The sequence below is a fragment of the Mizuhopecten yessoensis genome, unplaced genomic scaffold (genome assembly GCF_002113885.1).
Source record: "Mizuhopecten yessoensis strain PY_sf001 unplaced genomic scaffold, ASM211388v2 scaffold4411, whole genome shotgun sequence".
In the NCBI taxonomy this organism is placed as follows: Eukaryota; Metazoa; Mollusca; class Bivalvia; order Pectinida; family Pectinidae; genus Mizuhopecten; species Mizuhopecten yessoensis.
Genome location: NW_018405533.1, coordinates 635,056 through 659,245, shown reverse-complemented (window position 1 = coordinate 659,245; position 24,190 = coordinate 635,056). Strand labels below are relative to the sequence as shown.

Here is a 24,190-nt window from a genome sequence, read left to right as displayed (position 1 = left end):
ACATCAATATATATATATATTGTCTTATTTCACTACGTATTGCTTTACATCAATATATATATTGTCTTATTTCACTACGTATTGCTTTACATCAATATATATATTGTCTTATTTCACGACGTATTGCTTTACATCAATGTATATATATATTGTCTTATTTCACTACGTATTGCTTTACATCAATATATATATATTGTCTTATTTCACTACGTACTGCTTTACATCAATATATACATATTGTCATATTTCACTATGTATTGCTTTACATCAATGTATATATATTTCTCTCATTTCACTGTGTGTAAGATAGATCGGTCCAGGGTAAGAAAGGGGTGTAGCAAATTTCGACCCTACAAACCATTTCATGTCACGTGACGTCACAGATGCCGCCATGCGGGAAAGGCAACTTGATGAAATTAATTACCGTACACGTTAGAAAGATGAGATACTTTTTTTTTCTGCGCAAACATTGTTTGCAAATATGGGGTATGCTTTATATCGCTGACGAATTCGTAAGATAGGAAAATTCCACCCTCGGGATTTTCAAATGAAATTTTGAGTGGAATTTCCCTATCCTACACCATTGGGCATGAAAGAGTCTTATATTATAGTCTTATTATATATATTATCTTATATCAATATACTATATTACATCAGTGTAACTTACCACTCCTCAACACATCTTGTCTTACATATATACACATTGTCTTGCATAAAATATATATTACCCTTTGAAAACACAACATGACTTACACCATAACATATTATCTTATACGAATGCATGTGAGCTTACATCAATACATGTACAAACCGTAAATTGACATGTGGGATAAGACGATTTGCATATAACATGTGTTCTGTTTATATAAAGAGAAACGATTTAGAAATGTAACACACAGTCGACATACATGCATGCTGTATCTTGTTACAAATAATTTGTATCATTACCATATTTTGAATATCATATAACAGTAAGGAAATCATGTTAATAACAAAGAAAGACTGTCTTATTATATGTACAAGTAAAACATTTGGCAACAGAAACCGCGGGGATACTTAAATAAAACGGGCACCATCATGAACATTCCCCTATGAAACAAGAGACTCACTGAACTGCTACAGAAAAGTCGTGTTTACTACAACCTATGAGGAACCTGCCATTTACATGGTTATCTACTTGGATCAACATCGAACTACTTTACCCATAGGAACATGGTTTTAGTAATTTGTAAACTAATCGATGTGTAGATTCCAAAATGAACTATGTAAAACAAAAGGATGAAAATTGGTTACGATAATAATAAACTCCTCACATCAGGGACGGTGGAGTTGTCTTACTTTCCTTGCGTGTCATGAAAAAATCCTTCTTCGGTCAACGACAACATCACTGTCCATGCCACTATGGCTTCGGAGTCACCTTAAAAATAAAGAATCGAATGAAGGATAAACTATGACTATGGAATGATAATGAAGATATATTTGTGTTATATGGTTGATAATTGGATTGTCCGACAGAGAAATGAAGTAATAAGGTACACTTCCCATTTACAAAATTAACTTGTTTTATGATGTACAGACCTTTGACGTCGACCTGACACACCTGTAAATGACAACGCCAGCCACGCCCGCTCCCACCACACCAACAGCTGATATGGTGATGTAGAGACCTATAACACCGAGAAACATAAAAGAGTATGAGCTTATGTCTTATTGTGTTATTAGTGGCATTTATACTTATTATATGAGAATGTCTTGCCATGTTTTTGTATATCATTATAATTATTGATATCATTTTACTAACGTATATATCAAGAATGATCTCTTGAAATTCTGCAGCCTTCTCCCTAACTCATGTTTAAATTAAGTGTAATACACTATACAAGCAAGACTTACTTAATTCCATCAATGCTAAACCCAAATCCGCACTAGACGAAACCTGTTTGGTCACAGAGTTGACGTCACTGGAGTTTGTGGTTGGAGTAATAGATGTGGTACTTGGAATTGCAGTTGTGGTAGTTGGAATGGTTGTTGTAGTTGTTGGAGTGGTAGTTGTGGTAGTCGGAATTGTAGTTGTGGTAGTTGGAGTTGTAGTTGTTGTAGTTGGAGTGGTAGTTGTAGTTGTTGGAGTGGTAGTTGTGGTAGTCGGAATAGTAGTTGTGGAAGTTGGAATGGTAGTTGTGATAGTTAGAATAGTAGTTGTTGTAGTTGGAGTGGTAGTTGTGGTAGTTGGAGTGGTAGTTGTTGTAGTTGGAGTGGAAGTTGTTGTAGTTTGAGTGGTAGTTGTTGTAGTTGGAGCTGTAGTTGTTGTAGTTGGAATGGTAGTTATTGTAGTTGGAGTGGTAGTTGTGGTAGTTGGAGTGGTAGTTGTGTTAGTTGGAGTTGTAGTTGTGGTAGTTGGAGTGGTAGTTGTTGTAGTTGGAAGGGTAGTTGTGGTTGTTGGAATGGTAGTTGAGGTTATTGGAGTGGTAGTTGTAGTTGTTGGAGTGGTAGTCGTGGTAGTTGGAGTGGAAGTTGTTGTAGTTGGAGTGGTAGTTGTAGTTGTTGGAGTGGTAGTTGTGGTAGTTGGAGTAGTAGTTGTGGTAGTCGGAATAGTAGTTGTGGTAGTTGGAGTGGTAGTTGTTGTAGTTGAAGTGGCAGTTGTGGTAGTTGCAGTTGTAGTTGTGGTAGTTGGAGTAGTAGTTGTAGTTGGTTGAGTAGTAGTAGTGACTGACGTAGATGTTGGACACTGGAGTGGCGTCGGGGAACAAGTGCCACAACATTGCAATAAACTTGCTGCATCGTAGAAAGGACAGTTTGCAACGTTACATCCAGTCCCCGTGTCCCCATACTCACAACCTTAATGTCAGAGATAAATATAGTTCAAATTAAACAAGTGAAACATAATCAAGTGATGAATAAATGTATTGTTAAAAACAATTCAATTCCTTGACTGTTTATTGTAATGGTAACACAATAAGGTAACATGGAAAACCTATGCATGCGTAAGGTATATGTGACGGCAAAATAAGAGAATAATAAAGCTGATAATTATTTCTAAATTTATACCGTAACATCGGCACAACAAGATCAGAAGTCTAACTTTATAATGTCACGTCGGCATACCGAGGCCAGAAGTCTGAATGTATACCGTAACGTCGGCACAACAAGATCAGAAGTCTAACTTTATACCGTCATATATCACGTTATGATGCGTCTAACATCACCGACTAATACCTCTGACTAAAAGTGTTTAACTCACCGACTAACACCTCTGACTAAAAGTGTTTAACTCACCGGACTCGCACGTGTATGCTTGAGCACACGACTCACAACATCTAATTTCGTAACCATACTGTGGGTAACAGGCATATGAAGCTATAGCAATAAGTTCGCTACAGTTTAATCCATTAGCAACGATACCAGGCTCGTCGCCAAAAATACACGTGTCTGAAAGTATAAAAAATAAATAACACAGGGAAATGTATTAAAAACAAAAGTGACTTGCAATTTGAAATTCATTAAAGTAGATTTAGTTAAGAGGACATTAATAATGTCACAAGATCTGAACGTGTTTAAAAGAAAATAACTTACTTTTAATTCTATGTGATAAATGGAACTCGAGTACAAGTGTTTTTTATAGTTCTCACTAATATCTCTAACATAACACTACTTACACTCATGTTATCATTATCATATGGGATATTATCACCTGAAAACGACGGTACTGCTCTGCTGTCTGTTACACATTGTCCATTGATGCACATCTAGGTTAGAATATAGTCAAAGTATTAGAAATCGTTTCCAACAAAACAACATACATAAACAAAAGTAAAACACACTGTTGCCTTCTGGGTGACGACACTTTTCGACCACTTAACAAATGAAATGCATGAACTCAAAAGCTTTGATTTAAGATTAGATTCACCTATAAGACAACTGAACAATTGTGTTATCATTATTATCGTGTAATTAAGTACAAATGAAATGCCTGTTGCCTGCTTTTCATAACAAAGTAATAGCACGTGATATTGCAGCGAAGCTTAAAGTAACGTTATATAGCACATAAAACAAACTCACCTTTCCGTTCCCACACTGTGTTCCCTCCCATACGAACTTTGTCCGACAGCTGCTTTCATTTGGGATTGCACAATAGATATACTGACACACAGCATCGGGGTCGGAGGTCAATGTCTTAAACAAACAAAAAGAAAACCATCGGAAATACTGGAGGAAGTAAAATACATAAATTTATAAACAAAAATATTGATAAAACGAACTCAAAGTAAATAGGCCCCGACAACAACTGGACACAATAGCGCCACTGGAAGAATGTGCCCCAGGTTCAAGTGCATTATCAGATTTTTTGTATTTTCTCTAAAAGCAAAACGACATACTTGTAAAATATTTGAACTATGTATTATTTTCAGACTTTATTGATCGTTTATCTCCCTTTATTAGCCAAAATACCAAAGAGTCCCTTTCAGGGTACAGTAACACCGATTTAAGGCCCTACTTGACCCTGACAGTAGTTTGCTTTCTATTTGTAGAACCACACGCCAGAAATATCAGCTTGAAATAGAAATGGAAGTGGATGGTATCTATTTATGGAAAATGAACAAACATTGTTTTTAATTGATAGTAAGGTACAAAGTAAATTGATATTTATCTAACAAATGTAAGATCACATTTGGTTTGGTTCTCCTAGAGAGTCATGCGTCGATATTTATATATAAACACCGGTTTGTATAAGAAGCGGGTACCCTGCACATGTGTGACTCTTCACTGTCCATCTGAGAACGGCACTGGTCATCTATAGAGAAACCCTCTCCTGGCAAGGTTAGGAATTGGTCAAGTGCGGTTGGGTCATAGCCGGAACTCAAACTGGTCATACAATTGTTACTGTCTCTGTAAACAAAGCACTGCTACTGCATATTTATTTTTATATACTGAGAGCATGAACACGATCAAATACACAAGGTCAATACAAACGAAAAATGTTCATGTATTCATTGAAACTTTTCAGTAACTTAGCTTTGTGCATGCAAGTGAACACAAAAATGTCAATCTACATTTGGAACCACACAGTACGGTAGAAATTTCATATTTACAATATGTTTCCAAATTTAATAACGAATGCGTTTTCTATATTAACTTTTTAAAATATAACAAGGTATTGGTACGTTATCTTGTCAACATGTGGTAATATATTTGTATGACAAAAGCTTACAAATATATTTATATACATTTACAGTCAATAGTCATTATCTGTTTTGGACGACCGTAGAGTGATATAAGTAAACGCAATTTTGTCCTATGACATTCAAAGTCCAATGATTGCCGGAGGAGTTGGTGAAGATTATACAGTGGAAACACCATGTGTTTGTTGATCGATGAACGCATCAAGGAATATTAAATTTTTGTAAGTCATTACACTGCAGCATCATGACAACAAACATATTATAATCTCCAACATTAATACCATGGTTAATCTAGTCTAATTGATATTCTTGTCACTAAAGAAACACTAGTGTAATAGGTTGTTATTGAATGATGCATGCAAAAGTGAAACAAAATTGTATATCCTGATTTTTGGGAGGGTCGGGTGTTTGCCGTAGTTGCATATTCATTCCCGTAGGATCCTTATTAACTACTTTATAAAGATTATTTCTTAATATCCAATAAAATCAATTCAACGTGTCATTTTTATTTTTATTTATAACAACATTAATAAGCCATTACAACAATGAATAACTTGATACCAAGTTCAATACAATTGCAACAAAATAATTTATTTATCTCAGCTGTAAGTAGTTTTAACATGTAGTATTTCTTTTTTTTAAGTATTCGTTTAACAACCGTACATGTCTATAGTTGTTTACAATGATAACAAATGTGTCATATTTTTATTTATAAAGTATGCAACCTCATGACTACCACAAAGCTAGCAGTATGACTGAAAAAAACCTATGAACCAGATAATTTTAGTCATTCTGTCCTATGACATTCATAGCCCAATGATTGCCGGATGATTTTGTGAAGATAATAAAGTGGAAACATCATGCGATTATTATTAATGAACATGTGTAAGTCATTCAATTTTAGCATCATGAAAACAAACAAATTGTGATCGTAATCTCCAACACCCATGCTGTCTGGTTTAGACTGTATTAGGGTTACGTCACCCTCACGAATACGAAAAAAATCAGTCAATGACTAAAACAACTATGCTCTTTATACCATGCGACCCCTTATATGGGCCAAAGTTCAAGAAAACAACTTCTGAACGAACAGGACGAACATGATAATCACCATACTTACGTATCGAGCTGGTTTATAAAACCTGTGAAGTAGGCGACTGAGCAGGATGAGAACACATGATGGTTAGTATTCGTAGTGGAGTCTGTACTCGGCCCGGAACTAGGAGCCATCACGTTACTGGTACCGGATGGACAAGCATTGCCATCCTGGTCGTGATTGGAATTTAGACTGTAACAGGATTACGTCAACCTCATGAATTTGCAAAACAGGTAGTATGACTAAAAACATTTTGAAATATCGAAATGGCTTGTATTTTTTGACGAAACGGAGATCATGTCTGATAAAGCATCTTTACTAGATATTAGAAGTTTTAAGAAAAAATATCCATTTTCCCAACGGTGACAAGGCTTTTTATGTTCATCCTCTAGAAATATGATGACTGATGCGAGAAAAGAAGGCTCGGTCGATCTTTCGACATGGAAACATTTTCACTCTACTAGTATTTGTGATAATTTTTTTATGCATTTATTTATTTATCTATTCTTTATTTTTTAGGGGGGGGGGGAAGAAGGAGGGGGCTATTTTTAAAGAGAGTTCCTCTTAATCCCTAGAAGTATAATACTACTCCATACACAACAGTTAAGGTCTAACTGTAACACATTCTCGGGTTCCTGAGGAAATCAACGCTTAGCAGATTTTTTTCAAGTCATCTTCATGGTATCTAAGTTCGGTGCAACATCCTGATAGCAAGAAATTTTAGCATAATTGGTGGTTAAATAGCAAACTGTTTTGTTGGTTTATTTGCATGTTTTTTAATTATGTACCAGACAAAGATGTACCCTCATTCATCTTAGGAAACCAGTCCAATGCACGTTTTTATATTTTGCAATACGGGTGAAGTTTGTAGAAAAAACATGAACTTGCCATTGTTTGTTGGTAAATTTTACATGAATATCTTATCGCCAATAAACGTTGTTATTAACAAATGAAGAATGTCTTTAAATTGCACACATGATTACAAGGGTTAATATTCAAGCTGCTTTTCAGTTAAATTTCTATCCCTAGATAACAGTGAATGTTTATTGATAGAAAACATTTTATTATGAAAAATTAAACAATAAATCAAAATGGCAGGGTACCTAAGTCTGACTTTCATCAATGATGGACTAGTGTTGAAGTGAATATATGGTTATTTAAACATGAGAATCGACCCTGACCGAAACAAAAACGGACGTGAGCAAGTGATAACTACAAATTTACCGAAATATAAGTCTCCTCTCATTGTTATATTAGATGCTTAATGATATTTTGAGAATTTATCAAGGCGGAATGCATGAGAAAATGTAAGGACAAAAGTTCTGCATTTGCCAGAGTGCATTATAACGGTACAATTGAATGACGTCACAAAAATATTTTTGACCTGATGTTAAAATAAACCCCAAAAAGATACCGAGTCAAAATCACAACATACCGACCTCGTTATGATAAAAATCCAGCCAATGAGGATACAGACAAAAATGTGTGTCATCTAACATTTTAAAGAAAATCTTTCAAGATTACATTAAGTGATCGTTTTCCAAACTCATTAAATGAATGCCATTGAGAAGAAAGAGTGAAATGGATATATTTTGTGATTTTAGAATTTTAAAAGCAACTTACCACAGTGCCACCACAAAATGATATACAAAACTGTATAGTTGGAAATCATAAGAAAGTTTTACAACTCACTTGTGTCCTAACTCGTGGGATGCTACTATCGCAAACACTGGGTCGAAATGATCTTCAGATATCGAAACAGCGTTTGAACCACACAGGCCTCCAACATAAGCCAGCCCTGTAACATAGCCCATAAAAAGGTACTCCGACCTTCGACGTGCGTTTACCCTTAAACAATAGTAAAACGTTACAAACAACCTACTTCCAATAATTCTGAAACATTACGAACTAACGACGTTCGCATAACCTATAACATTCAAAGTAAGACGATACAAAGACAACGGACGTACGCTAACACAGTTACATATTATTAAAAAAACATACAAAGACAATCGACGTGCGCAAGCTGTGATATAACAATAAAACAATACAAAAAAAATACATTGTAACATAACGGTGAAAAATTACAAAAAATACAAAGACAACCGACGTGCGCTAACAATTTCCATGTACGCCTACACTGACACAAGGGGAGCTACTAGGCCCGTTATGGTATGAGTACCCGTGATATTTTTTATTTAAGTATATTCTTGAAATAAGCCTCTTTAATTGAGATAACGTATTCAATCAGTCTTTTTAGTTTCTGTTTTGAACCTTTAGATACAAACTCACCGAGGGTTAAGGTTAGGGTTAGGGTTAAGCATAAAATATCAGAAAAACATTAAGACGTCTTAACAAAACAATTGTTGTAACGTACCTGCATTACTTGTCGAACTTAAATAAGTCAAGTCGTACCTGAAAAGGCAAACAATATGAAACAATATCCAAACGGAAACAAAATTAAACCCCGGTTATTTTGAATGCCGTCTACATAGAACCGTGACAGCATACTTACGTTCGTTACAAATGTACCGAGTGTCATAAACAGTTTACCAAATATCAAGTACAAACAAAAAATATCCAACTGAAAATATTCATAATTTTATTTGATTAGTTTATTAAACTAATTAAACCAATAGTTGCATTTCTTCTAAAACAACATCATTGTCGCAAATGAGCTGTTTAGTCTGCAAAGAGATTTCACGATTGAATCAGACAAAGGATAAGAACAGCAGAATATTTTCTTGAAAAGTTTTAACAATCAATGTATATCAGCATAAACTTTTGTGATGGTTCCATACTACTGTATTAAATGTTCTTCAAATGAAGTACTTTGTTTAAATATTTAACACCGAAAAGGTCACAACTACCAAAGAAGTATAGTTGGATCAAGTCAAAAGAAGTATAGTTGGATCAAGTCAAAAAAAGTATAGTTGGATCAAGTCAAAAGAAGTATAGTTGGATCAAGTCAAAAGAGGTACAGTTGGATCAAGTCAAAAGAAGTATAGTTGGATCAAGTCAAAAGAAGTATAGTTGGATCAAGTCAAAAGAAGTATAGTTGGATCAAGTCCAAAGAAGTATTGTTGGATCAAGTCCAAAGAAGTATAGTTGGATCAAGTCCCGGTTTGTTCAATGTAACATGCCATTTAAGTCTGCATGTCGATAACTACCGGTTTCTGATCAATTATCTTTTAAGAGATAAGTGAAAAAAATCGTCTTTGTCCTATTAAAACAACCTTTTGATAACTCTACTGATTAATTTTTCAGGATAATTTTGATAGTTCCGTGTGCATTTGTAAGCTTTAAACAATTCCAACATTCCCTTTTTTTATACGAATCACTAAAGATACAATGCTTTCCGTCCTAACATCTGATTTACAATCCAGATAAAGACACTTTAATTTCTAAAACATCAGATAAACATTTAGAAAATGGATAAATCTTATTTTTGGAAAGATGATTCTCATTTCTAACTCATACATTAAAAAAATATTAAGAACAGAACATGGTAACATATGGTTAATTCATGCAGAATAATTGTCTTCATAATCAATATCTACAGTTTGGTTACATTAACCTACAGTATTTCACATAGAATGTACAGGCTGAGGTTTGTCCACTTAATACAGAAAGGCGACTAAACGCGACACACTCTGTTTTTCAAGTGGATATAATTATAACTCTGCTAAATCGTCTATGAAGATTTACAGACATGCCTTGAAATATTCGATTTGTCTATTGGCAAACTGCCGGATATATCCAAATCATAACAAAATAGTGATAATACAAGATGACATATATTATTTGCATTAAACGCGCGCGCAACTACCCATGTACGTCATTTCATCATCTATAACGTCATAAACCTTTATAACTGACATGAAATACACGTGTATAAAATACTTAACCAGTAAATGCCATTGCATGGTCAAATTCGGGCAGGCCTGTGGCAGTACCACGCCAGGTGTTGAAAGCTTGAAGACTTACGAGAGCGTCTACCTGGTCCCTGGGAGATGCGGTAACCTTGTTGTCCTCCGTCCACGGGGATAGTGTAGGATCCTTAACGAACAACAATGCAGTCGTTACAATATGTTTTAATTGATTAGCGGAAACCATATATCCGTATTGCTCTAAAAAAAAGCACGACAGAAAAATACAAATTCAAACCGCAATTATAATGTGTACATACAGTTCATTACAGTAATCTCGTTCAAAGATGCTACTATTTTTAAAACAACAAATCGATTTGAGCAGAATAGTCTTCTCTGTACTTTACAGTCGAATAGCGGATTTAAGTCCGGATTATTTTTTTTACCTTTTCGCCAATAAGATCAATGTATATACTTCATTGCATTCTTTTAGAAAAATCAATAACTTCATGTTTCCATAAAGGTTCCCGTATAGGCTTTTAAATGACGTCCAATTGGTCTTCAGACTCTCACTTTGTTTAATTTGAATCAAATTAAATCCAATAAACAATGGTAGTCATCATTCGTATAATGTATAGTACGATGAATACTGCATTTCATTGTCAAGAACAGTTATAATGTAAAAATTGTCAATGTACACAATTTGACCAAAAATATTGCTAATAAACACAACAAATATGCCTTTTACTAGTTAGCAAAGCCCGTTTTATTCCCAATGTTTCAAATAAACATAGATATGTCAAAGAGTTATACGTTCTTTATTTGCACATTAAAGCTAAGACACGGTTATTATCATTTTATTAATGTGGTTTATTGTGTCGATTGTTTTTATATCCATGAAATAAACAAAATTTTAAGTTATAACCAAAACAAATCATTTACAGGATACAGTCACATCTTAATCAGAACTCGGCGTGAAAAGACAACATTTGGAAATGATTATACGCCAAAAAAAGAAAAGGCATCACGAATAACCTCCAGACTATTTTACTTTGAGATCGGTAATCAACAATAGGCGCAGTGAATAGCTCACTCGCCTTTCACCATGACCATAGCTTATGAAAAGTTCTTTTAACACAACCAATATGAGTTTCTTTGTGACGTTTCGATGACTAGTACGGTATGTACTCAGTCACTTTCATTATTGGTTGTGTAAAAAATCATAATCCATACTTACCTGTAGAAAATGTTTAGAAATGACCATAGGTGTTGATAGGACGTTAACTCTATAAAACCAAACCAAACATCGCTATATACTGATATTATGATATAGTGTTAAACTGTTTTATATTACTTACATCAGCTATATAGAGACCGGCGAATACAGGAGTAATAGTGTAAGCTGAAGTGTGCTGTGAGATACTCTGGTATCGGACATCCATCTGAAACACAGACATTAATTAAAAGTTAATCAAGTTAGTTTGTTTTGGAACACTTCCTATTTATTTTTTATAAAATTGCCCAGTGATTCAGCTGTTTCACTGTCCAACTCTACCGACTCTACCAACTGTGGTTAGACTAACACTAAACTATGATAGTGCTACTAGTGTATAACAGTGTAGGTTATATTAACTACAAAACACCATGATAGTAATTAGTCACGATATGCCATGTCAGTTGTTCGTGGGTACGAAATAATATAGATTTTATCAGTTGATGAGAAATCATGATACTTGATATCAGTTTGCTTATTATTTTTTATTTGAAAATTTTAATTTTTGTTGAAAATGATATTTCTACAACTAATATGATATGATAAAGATGACCTTAGGGATACAAAGTCATATCCATGAATGATTTAATTTTGACTATTCCCCCAATGATAGACTTTTTCAGGTTATATTGTATAACCTTAAATAAAGACTACTCCAACAGTGATGAAGTCGTATCACGCACTGTTAGTTGTAGTTCTAACTTTTAAATGTACAGCGCAAGTTTGTATGTTGTGTAAAATAAATTGTTTTATGAGAAAAGAAGAAAAGGTAATTAACTATGCAAATTAAAGGATTGTTTTTCCTTTGATATCGATTGCAAAGAATATCAAATCTTATTTTGATGTTAATTTTCTTCAGTATATACCCTATAACCTCCGAAATAAAATCAAGATTATATGTTTTTTTCAGCCCTGGCTGTTCAAAACCTGTTTTTTTTATATACAACTCGCTCGCTAAATATCGAAATTTTAATACGAAATATCTCTCTATAATTATGAAGTTAAGAAAGACATCTGGTGATGATTAATCAGATCACTGACAAAATAATCAACACAATAAAATTGACATTTGGTCGAAAACGCATTTACACTTACTATATTTAATTTGACTTAGTTTGTTGTGACCAGGACCGAGTCTTTGAATTACAATTTATACATACCGCATTGAAGAGATGCGCTTGGAGGAACCAAATCTGTTCAATGGCGTCCGCCGATTTGTCAGCGTCCCCCGTTTCTGTACTGGCAGTTAACCAACTGTCGAAAAACGGTTATAATGCTTGGTAGTGAAAACAATACTTTTAGTTAATAATCAGTAGATAACTCTAAAACATTTCGGTGTCACCGAAGTATCCGTCCTCACGTGACTCACTTGGCTGTTACGAGGACGATAATACAAAAACAAACGAATGTATTTCTTGTAAACTTTGAACTTCGAGTATAACTGTCTCAAAGATCTCTCTACATGTTTATTTATAAAGAAAATGGTCAATTTCATATGCCTCTGAGCATCATAGGACAGTGTGTTTCATTATGACCATAACTTACTTCAATATTTGTTAAGGTATCCGAGCGATGAAACATAACATAGGTTTTTATATGGACCCTCTAACAAGACAGTTATATGTATAGACAATTACCAATCATATTGGATGATTTCAAATGCAATGGTAAATCTTGAAAAGAGTAAACATGGCGTCTAGTTGCAATGTCGCAAAATGACGTTACAAATTTCACTATCAGACGACAAATTATGTTTCATGTTAACACTTTATATAATACACTATATAATTACTGTCATTACGTCCGGTTGAATAAAGATAGCGTCAGTCCAACAAAGCTATAATTAACTTGTAACAGTATAGTATAAAACATTTTTGCTGATTAAGTATTAATGGGTGTCAATGTTCCTATCATATTCAACATCTATTAACTTCTGGTTTTTCAATTCACGTTAACTTTAGCTAATTTGTTTTATTTATAAAGACAAAAATGTATTTTGTATAAAGAAATTCATGTTATTTTTAAAACACTTCCTGTGGCACATATTATTAAGAACATACAGGAAATAGGCAATTATAATAGAATACAGTGTTAGCATTATATGTGCATTGATATTTTGATAGAACCATTTTTTCCAAATTGACCTTTCAGTTCCTTTTTGACACTTGAAGCCCAGAATGCTTTCTTTTATCGAGGGGTCGTGAAGCCCGAACAAACAAACAAACTAACTAACTAACAAACGAATAAACAAATTTTATGTGGAAATCCATGTACATATTGTGCTACCAAAGAATAACGTTAATAAAGGGAAGTCACCAGATAGTATCCAATTAATGACAAAAAATAGGCAGAGGTACTTTGGTGAAACTAAGTTTTTTGATTATTCAAACTTATCACCAGAAAGCAACAAATCTAAAATTGTAAACCCACATTCAAATTCTGTGAAGGTTTTATTTTAGAAAATAAGCGCTGCTTTAAGCAACTGTACTTGGTGTTAGAATACAAGATTGCATACAACGATAACGGGAGTACCTACTAGTTATAAATGGGGTAATCTATCACTGATAGAATTTCAACGAGGTAGGCGATCGATTGTCGACGGAATCGTCCCATATGGTTGGTCATGTTCTCCACCATTCGCCTTTGTTTCGTGAAGTCGAAATTATCTGTAAATTTAAAATGTCGAATGTACATTAGGCTTGATGTGTTAGACAAATCATTTCTTAATCAATGACGAAGAAAGACATATTCTGTACATGTAATAAATTCGTGCATGTTCGGGGAAAGGAAAGGTATATAAATTCCCACTGAACGTTATTGTAAGAGGCGCCTCATGTAGCCCATTGTGAACATTTACAGCCCCAATTGCAATGCTTGGGATGAAACCGTTTTGTATTCTCACTTCCCTATTCTCGGCTGTGTTTCCCTCAGTACCTGTTTTTATATTTAAAATAATTTTACGGAATAGCAAAGGCTACGCTTGTGGGTAAATTTGATAATACTTAAATAGAAATGCTGCACAATGGGTTTCTTTATTATATGATACAGAACGTTTCTCGTGCAATATTGCCGCCCAATAAAAGATATCGCATGTGTGCAGTAAACAGGTACATTAGCCTTGTCACCGTGGGAATCAGGTCATATTCCTCCGCACTACTTAAACGACTACGATGTTAAAAGAAATGCTGGATATAGTGCAACTATTCTCATAACAACACAAATCAATACAGGAAAATCTTCATGATACGTCAGACAAATTCTACAGTACCATGTTCAAATGCCGTCACTCCTTCAGACACTTTGACACAGTTTAATTACCTACTCAATAAATGGTATTTTTGACGAGATTGAAATACTACAAAAATGTTACTTATCAGTATTGAACAACTGGGTATGTATACCTTTAACTGACTTACCTGTGTATGTATAATTAACTTACTTGGGTATGTATATATATAATTGACTTATCTGTGTATGTATAACGGACTTACTTGGGCCTATATCACTGACCTACCTGGGTATATGTAATCGGAAGTAAAATCAACTTTAGTCTGTACAAGTTCAACTCTGTGTTGATTAGGACCCAGAGGGGATGATAAGTTAGCCGACAATGGTTCTATGGTATGTTGTTTTCCGTGGATCAGTAATTGTCCAGACTGTAAAGGAAAAATCAAACATGACAGACACCTGAATATTATACCCCAACAATGATTTCCTAGGTGCCGGTTGTTCTTTATAGGATTTATCTATAAGATGTTTGTTTCAGCTTATTTTGCTAGCGTTAAAAGCATGTTATTCATGGTGTATTGCATTAAAATGTGACACAAAGCCAACGAATTTTTTTATTATAGAGCCTTGTAAAACACTAAATGTAATACAGAAATACAGTTAAAAAGATTACGAACTTTTCATATTACGCTATTACAATTCTAAGAGTTAACATAAAAATAAACCTATATGTATATCTTTTGTTTTAATTGTAAGCATCAGGCAAATTCAATCTCACACTGCTACCAATAATGTTGTATATCTCTCTCCCGACACCATCAAATTCGTGTAACCTGCAGTCTAAACCTTTAACTGGTCGAGATACTACAGTCCGAGCTACCTAATCATTAACTATTACCTGGTTGTAAGCACTGATTTTAACCTATTTAACTGTGCGTTGACGTTATCGAACAGTTCCAACTTAAAATAACGATCACATAATTTACAAGTTTCTATGTGTAGATTTCTTTTGGAAGAGGTCAACGAGACGATAATGCAAAAATGTCCTGAAACGTCTGTGCCAAACAAAAATCAGTTTTACTTTAACCTTACTCAAGGTAAACTCTTTATGATATTGTATTAATGTTTATTTATATATGTTTTATTGGGTTTGACGTCCTCGCAACCGTCGGAATCATATGACGTGATATTGTATAAGCACAGAAATAAAACAACAGAAATATCTGATTCGTATTAAAACAGCTTTGAGTTTGTTATTTTTATTTGCTATGTCATTCACAGTGTCGTGGAATCCTTCGTCTTGGTTATAATTATCACGTAAATAAAACTATAGTACACACTACAAGCGCGCTTGGAAAACGCCAATACAATTAGTTGGCATTAAGTACCATTTACACCATGTTAAACGACTAAACACTCACTTATTGGACATATGATGATGAGGACCTGCGACAACGACGAGGATTATGATGATGTTGATTGTAATGATGCTGATGCTGATGCTGATGCTGCTGCTGATGATGATGGTTATGATGATGATGATGATGATGATGATGATGATGAATTTTACTAACCATCTGATGTCTGCACGTGCTATTCTCTTGGTCGAACCGTAGGCACTGAACAGATACGGACGCAAGATGTCTAACATCTTGGTAAAAGACATGATGCTGTAATGAGACAAGACGCATAAGCATGGTAACGGGAATTGATGGCGTGTCCGATAATAAAATTCATATACATTTATTACCTTTATCGTGGGAACATTCGGTTATTTGATTCCTCGTGTTTAATATTGACGTGGAATTACTTGGATTTGATATAGTTATACATGGCGGGCGTCGTCATTGAAGCCGAAGACGCCTACCCTTCTAGAACACCTGGTCTTATTTTCTTAGTACTTATTCAATTGTCCCCATGTCTTGTTATAAGTTCTTTTTTCATATTTTGTCCCGGTTTTACCGAGTATTAGTTTGAATATGCTTTTGAACACTACTTTTTTTTCTCATTTCGTTTTTTTCTCATTTTGTCCAAAAGTAAGAATCATAGGGTCTTTGTATTATTGTTGTCGTCTGCTGCAGTGACTCAGAGCTTTGGGTTATGCCTCTTACTCAGTTTTGTAATATAGAAAGGCCCTGAATAGTAGAATTATGAACAAGGGCAAATCGAGCAAAAGAAGAAAACAAACAGCTTTATTTTAAAGTCGTACGATCAATTCAATCAAGTCAACGCTAGGTTATATATATTCCATTCGTTTTTGAATCAAACTTCCAATTTGCAATGTTGCTTAATCTTAGTACAAAAGTTGTTATTTAAAAAAAGGAATGATTAATTGTATAATTTCGGAAACTGGGTGTAATAACACTTGTCATAAAGCTATATTATCAGGGAGAAACATGACAACTCTCCTACCTGTCTTTCCGGAACCTTTATTTTTCGTATTCTTCCATCTATTTGCATGTATATCGGGACATTGGAACGAATTTGCTCCGCTCGCTTAAGTCTAAGTAGTACATTGGTTTCATGTACTTTAAATATTGCATCAAGTTCTTTGGGAAATACCACAGCTGATCTTTTAAATCTTGTGAAACGTTGATATCTATGACGTATGTCCACCGTGACTAAAACAAAAACAAAACAAATGTCATAGGATATTAATATATTGTATTTTTGTATTATATATACCGTAATATTTTCAATACAAAACATACCTGGTTACTTACAATGTACACAAGATTAAGAGTTAACCAGCAGTGAATATAAAACGACTTGTATGGTAATTGGTTTTATACATAATCGGTGATACACTATAGAAAACAGGTACACTGTTGTTAGTACGTTGGGGGATATGTGCCATTTTGTTGTTTCGTCTGTTCTCCCCGAAATGACGAGAATTACGTAACCTCAAATCTTGTTGTATCATATGTTCGCCCTTTCAAGATAAAAACTGATTAATATTGTCTATTCGACCTGAAAAGCGAAAATGATCAAACCTCAATTCTCTTTCATTCATCTTTTTGCCCGGAAAAGTCATAACAACGAGAATTAAACGTTACTAAAAAGACGCAACAAAGAAATCGCACAAATCGATCACCGTAAGTTACATGTTATTCTTTGTCTTCTTTTTACAACAGATAATTCCTTAACGTAGATTGTACGACTAATTTCTTAACAATTTAATGGCAATATAATAGACATTGGTTTAACATTAAGGCCTGATCGCAGACATCTATTTACAAAGCACATATTTAAAAAAAAACACGACCTGTTTCTAAATCCAGTGTTATGGGGAAGTCATCTGCTTGGACTAACATATTAACACTTAATACAACAAAATCAAGGTCTTATTTAACGAGCTTCGGGAGCTCTTGATATTACGAAATTTACGCTAATGGTGTTGCTGTTTTTGTAATTTTTCCCGGTACCAAAGTATTACATAATGTAGACCAAGGTACTGTTCGATATAATAAAAAGTCCTCAAACTCGATAGTTTGTTTTTTAAACTCCTACTTAACATTTTTATCATTTAGTGCGGTCTTACACAAACGCAAATATCATGAACAGTAAATTGTACATATAGGAAAAATTTTCACGACAAATAAATATAAAATAAATTAATATACAACATTTGATATAGCATCCTGTCTAGCTAGAATATATAGATATACAATGTACACAACCAATACAATTAACATACACATTAAATAACACATTAATAAATTCATTTTTGAAGATTTTGCAGGAGCTAATTATTACTTCTATGCCTATGTGTGTGCCCAGAGGTAAGTAGTGTTATGTTTATATCGGCTTCCCGAAGGATCCTTTAAAGGGCCACCTCACTTGAACGATACAGTACAGATACCGCAACACCCACCCTAGACCATTTTATATTCCATCCGGTTTGTTGGAGTTGTGTAGGCAGAAGAAATACACTTTCTCTGAATATTCCATACGTACGACGACTTTGGGAATCGAACTCCGGACGCCTGCGTGGAATGCCGTCGTGTCGGCCATTCCACCAAGCATTGGATGAAACATTTAATAAAAAGCTCTGATCATTGAACTGTAGACTCCAACCTACGTTGCAACGTTGTATATTTTATGGCCACGAGAGACTTTGACACGAAGTACATGCAAACGTCATCGAACACCTAGAGCATCTGGATTACTTAAGCTTGCACCAACAGCATCATCACTCTGTTACGCTAAAGACACAAAGTTCACTCTCTGCTGTTGCAATGCCATCATCAAAGTCAGTATTTGATGAAGCCAATGTACTGAGCTAACAGTACATGTTTTACAATAAATATTTGTTTAACAGTTAAAGTTGTTATCATACACTGATCCTTCACACCTGACTACCATACAATTGTCTCGCACAGGGGCAGTGAGACTAGTATACCCAATGGTACCATTTTTTTTTTATATTGGTGCTGGAATGGGAGTGACTGAGGGGTTCTAAAGATGGCAGAAAAACATTTCAAATAGCTATACTGTATATACATTGTCGTTATACAAAACATTGTGACTGAACTATTTCAGCTTTCTGTCAAGGAAAAAACCTTTGCAAACAAGTCTTAACATAATCACTCTGTCTGATGTTATGTTTTAATAAAGATCATTTACATTTGATGTTCTTCTGCAAATAGAAGTATATATTCAGGCCTTCCCACCCTTCGTTATACACATGTTTTTCTTGTCGCATTTTTCGTGTCGTCTTTTCCGTTTTGCGTAACGGTTATTAAAATGCCGTAGTGTAAATCACAGTAACACCGTGTAAACAATAGTACACGTGCGTGACGATATGTTAACACCCGGTAATCACACGTACTTTAGAAATAAAACTTCCGATACAAAGAGATAAGTTGACTCACGGGAAGACACTGACATGAGACCAGACGACTTCAAGAAGGTCATATATCAATCGCATAGAATGCGGACTGATGCGTCTCACATGTGCATATCACGTGCTTACGCCAGTTCTCAAGCTCGAAGTCGTTACGATTTGCGATGTTAAGGTCATTCCAATATGGCTGCCACACCAAACTGTATATCAAATTCAATAATGAATTCTGTTAGCATTAAACAATCCCTGTCACAAAAAAAAATCCTCCTCCAATAATTCTCAAACATAATTGAGGTACATGCACTCTAAATTTCAGAAAAAATATTCAATAAATGATGAAAAAACTAGCTTAAGCGAGTTGCGCTCTGTCGAGTAAATCGTTTTTAAAAATGCAATACACGACTCTGTTAAAAAAGTAAATATATTAAGATCCCTATGAAAATGCATATGTGCAAGTGAGAACGGCATACCATAAGATAGCCTCCAGCTACATATGTGCATTACAAGAAAATATACAATGCAATAGCGGGCTGTGGAATGAAGTCCAAAGTTTACATGATTGAGAGTAATTTGGTTCCATAAAAGAACAATAAAATTAACCTTTGATATCATAATTTTATTTCTTTTCCGTCATTTTAAATATTTTTTAAAAGAGATAACTGTTACTATGTAAATTTGTTCCCTCTGCAAAAAGTGCCGATATTTTTAAACGAAGACAACACTAATCATGATCAAAGCGATTGTAAAATGTAAAATAAATTATTAATAAAGCCATTGTGTATATTTTATTCAATTTTCCTCTATTTTTGTATAAAACTTTGTGTCTTGATTTTTAGCTTGTAGATAATCACTTTTATCCATTCACGAAAAAGCATTTTATGTTACGTGTTTGATATATTTTGCGATAACTAAAATATTTGTAGAGTTAGATAGCAAACTTGTTTTCATTTTTGTATTGGTGTTATTGTTCCGAACAATGCAACACACAAAAAATGAAATATAATAAAAACATCCCCAGTCTATCGGAATGCTTAAATTTTCATAAAATCACCTCTACCTATTTGCATAACTATTGCGTGAAAGTTTCAACGAATTCCGCTGGTTAATTGCGAAAAGGTGGAGCCTCCTTACATTTAAAAGTGAGAAGATTTGGATGATGTAAAACAGCAAACCAACCTTCCTGTTTTGTCCTAATGCAATCAAATGTGTTTCTGTTACGTTCATATTTCAAGATACAAGGTCGTAAAATCCACCGGTGGATATTTGAGCTTTGCTGTAACCTTGTTGACCACAGCTATCTCTTTTGCATACTAACACGGTCATAGTTTACACATTTTACAAATTATTCTATTTGAAATTTACCCTGCAGGTAGGACGTAAGAATTGTACCTGATGCCCCCATTGCATAATCGTAAGAGGCGACTAAATTCGGGATCTTATCTTTTCTCTTCTTTCTAAACAACTTTCTTCTTCCTAATGTCTCCCTTAACAATGCCTCACTTCTGGCCTTTAGTTGAACGTTCGCCCCTGCGAGGAAGGCTTTGGTAGTTTCTACTCCTGCTTAACGCTAAGACATGTAGGAGTGGGACGACTTGTTCGCCCGTAGACAGTATAATGTGACCGGTTGGGGTATCCTGCCGGGAGTCTTCGGCAGTATGTTTCAGTGAGGTAGCACTAAAAGGTCGGCATCAGTTCCATGCTATCACAAGGAGACAAACACGAACATATGACAGCCTCTCAAAACACACACGCAGACACTACACGCATACATCTTGCACACAGGGGAGGCCTGTATGTTACGTGCATCTTTTCAGCCAAGTATCTTGAAATCAATCGGTCATGGCATTTCATAAATAAGTAATATCTAGCTTACAAATGCATTTTGTGTATACCTATATATCTCCATTCTATGATACTAACTGAATTTTCAAAAACGCAGCATTGCATTATTAATAAATGAAAACGTTATTAATCCGAAGCAGACAGTTTCACCTCCATTTTATATCGGTTTCCTTCGTCTTTTCTATTGTTTCTTTAATTCTATATCCTTTTTTATTAACCACTGGCATATTAAAAGAAAACATCATGCATACAGGAAACGACTCTGATTGGTAAACATGCTGATTGTTTGGTTTGTTTGTGTTTTATATTCTATTAACAGCTATGGTCAATCCGGTTTTGGTGGTGCGGAAACCCAAATATGACTAGAATAACAAATATGTGTCGACTGTTAGCTGTATACCAATGCATTACACACATAGATTATTAAATGTTTTTTTCGCAATTGGAAATAATTTGCTATCATGCTGTAAACTAAAATGGAAAATGTTTTGATTTGCAATTTGAACAATAGCGAGACTTATTAAAAAGTCGCCAGAGTACGTTTTATTATTCCTGATAACATGTGCTGGTGTTGCCTCGTCTAACACGTGCTGCGTAGGCCCACCTGCCGATTTATCTTGTGTAAGGTAAACAATTAAGAATAAGATTATAACACATTGTGAATGTACCAAACTACTCGTACTTTATACTACATACCGTTATCACGTAATAAAGGCAAACTACCATGAATCGTACTTCGAAGATTCGAATTTCTCGATGTTTCGAATTTTCGGCAAAGTTCGTTTTTTCTCCTGATATAACACTACTGATATTCTATTCATTAATCGAATTTTTACGAGTTAAATTCGTCGCTAGTATGAACTACAATCAAGATCCGATCGTTAGGTAATCGTTGAAAAGTATAACCAACTACATGTATATGTGCAAGAACATTGAAATGTCCAAAGTTATTTTAATATTAATTTCAAATTGAATATCGTTCCTTGTGTTCCGTCATTTAACAACTCATGCAGTAAATACGAGATCTCTAAGAGGTTCAACATTATTTAGTCGAAGTCTCGTCGTTTCATTTTTTCTAAATGGTCCGGTTAATTTGGAAACATCGAACTTTGACAGTATAACATGAAGAGTAAACGAAGATCAACCATTTTCATAACATCTAAAAATATTTTCAAAATACAATTTATATAGTTAAGTAATTGTTTTCAGGTATGAGATGAACTACATGAAGATTAAATTCAAATATTTTGAACATGCATCTTGATCTGTATACATACCTTCGTAGTCCGTTGTGGCAGCTTCTTCACACATTACTTGTGAGAAGAATCCGAAAAATGTTGAAGCGAGAATTAAAACGACAATTTTTCTTTCCATAGTATGTTTGTTAACTCGGTCAGATATTCATATAAACATCATGTTTTTATAAAACTTAATATCCAACAGAAGATGAACACCAACAGACAGGTAACTGCCAGTTACGCTACCTATGGTACGGTATGAACTAACAGGTGTGACCTAATAGGTATCTACCTTCGATCGTGCTCAGTCATCCGTGACTACGGAATTAAACATTCTAACACAACTGTACCATTTAGTCGAATACACATAAAATGACGGAATAAAAAGGGTAATCACAATTCGTCAATCAAGCTATATATTTAAACCCAGCTAGTTTGGTTACGCCACACTAACTAAATAGTGGTAAAATGAAAACAAAATTCTACGCCACTTGTAACATACAAAGTTGACAGGGTAATGCTTTATTTTAATAATGTTACCGAAAGTGAAAAACAATAAACACAAGATTAAAAATGTTCACCGATACAAGGAAAAACAGGACATACGTAATGCAATACATATTACCTATATCGATCTTGATTTCAGAACATTGGCCAGTTGTGTTGAGAAAGCAATAGCACGGGTGAAAACTTTGATCACGAGTCAGACTGCCTGTGGGAGGGGAGTAAAATGGACTCATTGTCGAATAACTGGGTACGGGTAAATCTGACTCACTGTCTACTCAACTTGTCTGGACAGGGAGTAAAATGGACTCATTGTCGAATACCTGGGTACTCCTTTTCTGTGTTTGTTTTCAATAGCTGCATGTCCATTAATGATGTCTCTTCACACAAATCTTCATGGTATTGATTTGCCAGAGCGTGTTTTGAAATTCGGGTAATGTACCATGTTCGTTGAAAATCTGCAGATTGACGGATTCTAGGATAGAGGTGACAAGCATATTGGTTCATTTATCAGTCGGTAATTATAAAGTTCACCTTAACACCGTAAAAAATCACAAATCATACTCGTTTTGTTAGAAAAGGCATGCGTAAAATTGGTTGAAAGCAACATCATATTAACAAATACGTATGGAAGTACTTATTTAAGCGCCTGATAAAATTTTAACCGATTAACTTACATGTATATATAAATGTGTGTACATAATGATCAATAGAAGGCGATACACAGAAGATTTAATTTACGTTATCCTTATTCAAATCTCAAATGCGCTTAAATAATGCTACCACCAAAATACGTTTACTGTATCAAAGATGGTTTTTATTCCTCAAAGTCATTGAAAACGAGTATTTCCCTTACTCTGTCCATAAGGGAAATGAATGTGGTTGTTACCTTGATACAATATTAAACAGTGACCCGGAAATACATATAATGTGGCTATTTTTAATGTAAATAATTCATATTATCTATAATATTTTTTTACTCTCGCATAGGAAGTTTTTATTCGACATCATGCTTGACTCTAAAAGCATTCTGATCTGTCCGATAGCCAAAGTGTTATTTTGTAAAGAAAAAAAGTATCAAGGTCTTTAACCCACAGCATAACCGTTAAAATCATTC

At 34.4% G+C, this 24,190-nt stretch overlaps 1 protein-coding gene across 1 annotated transcript; it reads right to left on the bottom strand.

Moving 5' to 3' along the window:
* Positions 1-632: 632 nt before the first annotated feature.
* On the bottom strand, positions 633-22,642 carry LOC110449000 (mucin-2-like). Its single transcript, XM_021495572.1, has 17 exons — positions 22,609-22,642; positions 17,056-17,264; positions 16,218-16,313; positions 14,930-15,071; positions 13,952-14,081; positions 12,576-12,669; positions 11,501-11,584; positions 10,182-10,332; positions 8,651-8,689; positions 7,966-8,071; positions 6,298-6,465; positions 4,740-4,884; positions 4,057-4,170; positions 3,274-3,331; positions 1,894-2,835; positions 1,579-1,667; positions 633-1,417 (listed from the first exon to the last, which is right to left on the bottom strand). The coding sequence occupies exons 1-17, from the start codon at positions 22,640-22,642 to the stop codon at positions 1,400-1,402; spliced, it is 2,619 nt and encodes an 872-aa protein (XP_021351247.1). The 3' UTR covers positions 633-1,399.
* Positions 22,643-24,190: the final 1,548 nt, after the last annotated feature.

What these genes read in the sequence shown, in the direction of transcription:
- LOC110449000 (XM_021495572.1), bottom strand. Translation starts at nt 22,642, where the DNA reads ATGTGTGAAGAAGCTGCCACAACGGACTACGAAG. An exon ending in TGCCACAACGGACTACGAAG is followed by an intron (nt 17,265 to 22,608) that starts GTATGTATACAG and finishes TTTTTGTTTTAG; the next exon opens with TCACGGTGGACATACGTCAT. An exon ending in CACAGTGTGGGAACGGAAAG is followed by an intron (nt 3,332 to 4,056) that starts GTGAGTTTGTTT and finishes TGTTACCCACAG; the next exon opens with TATGGTTACGAAATTAGATG.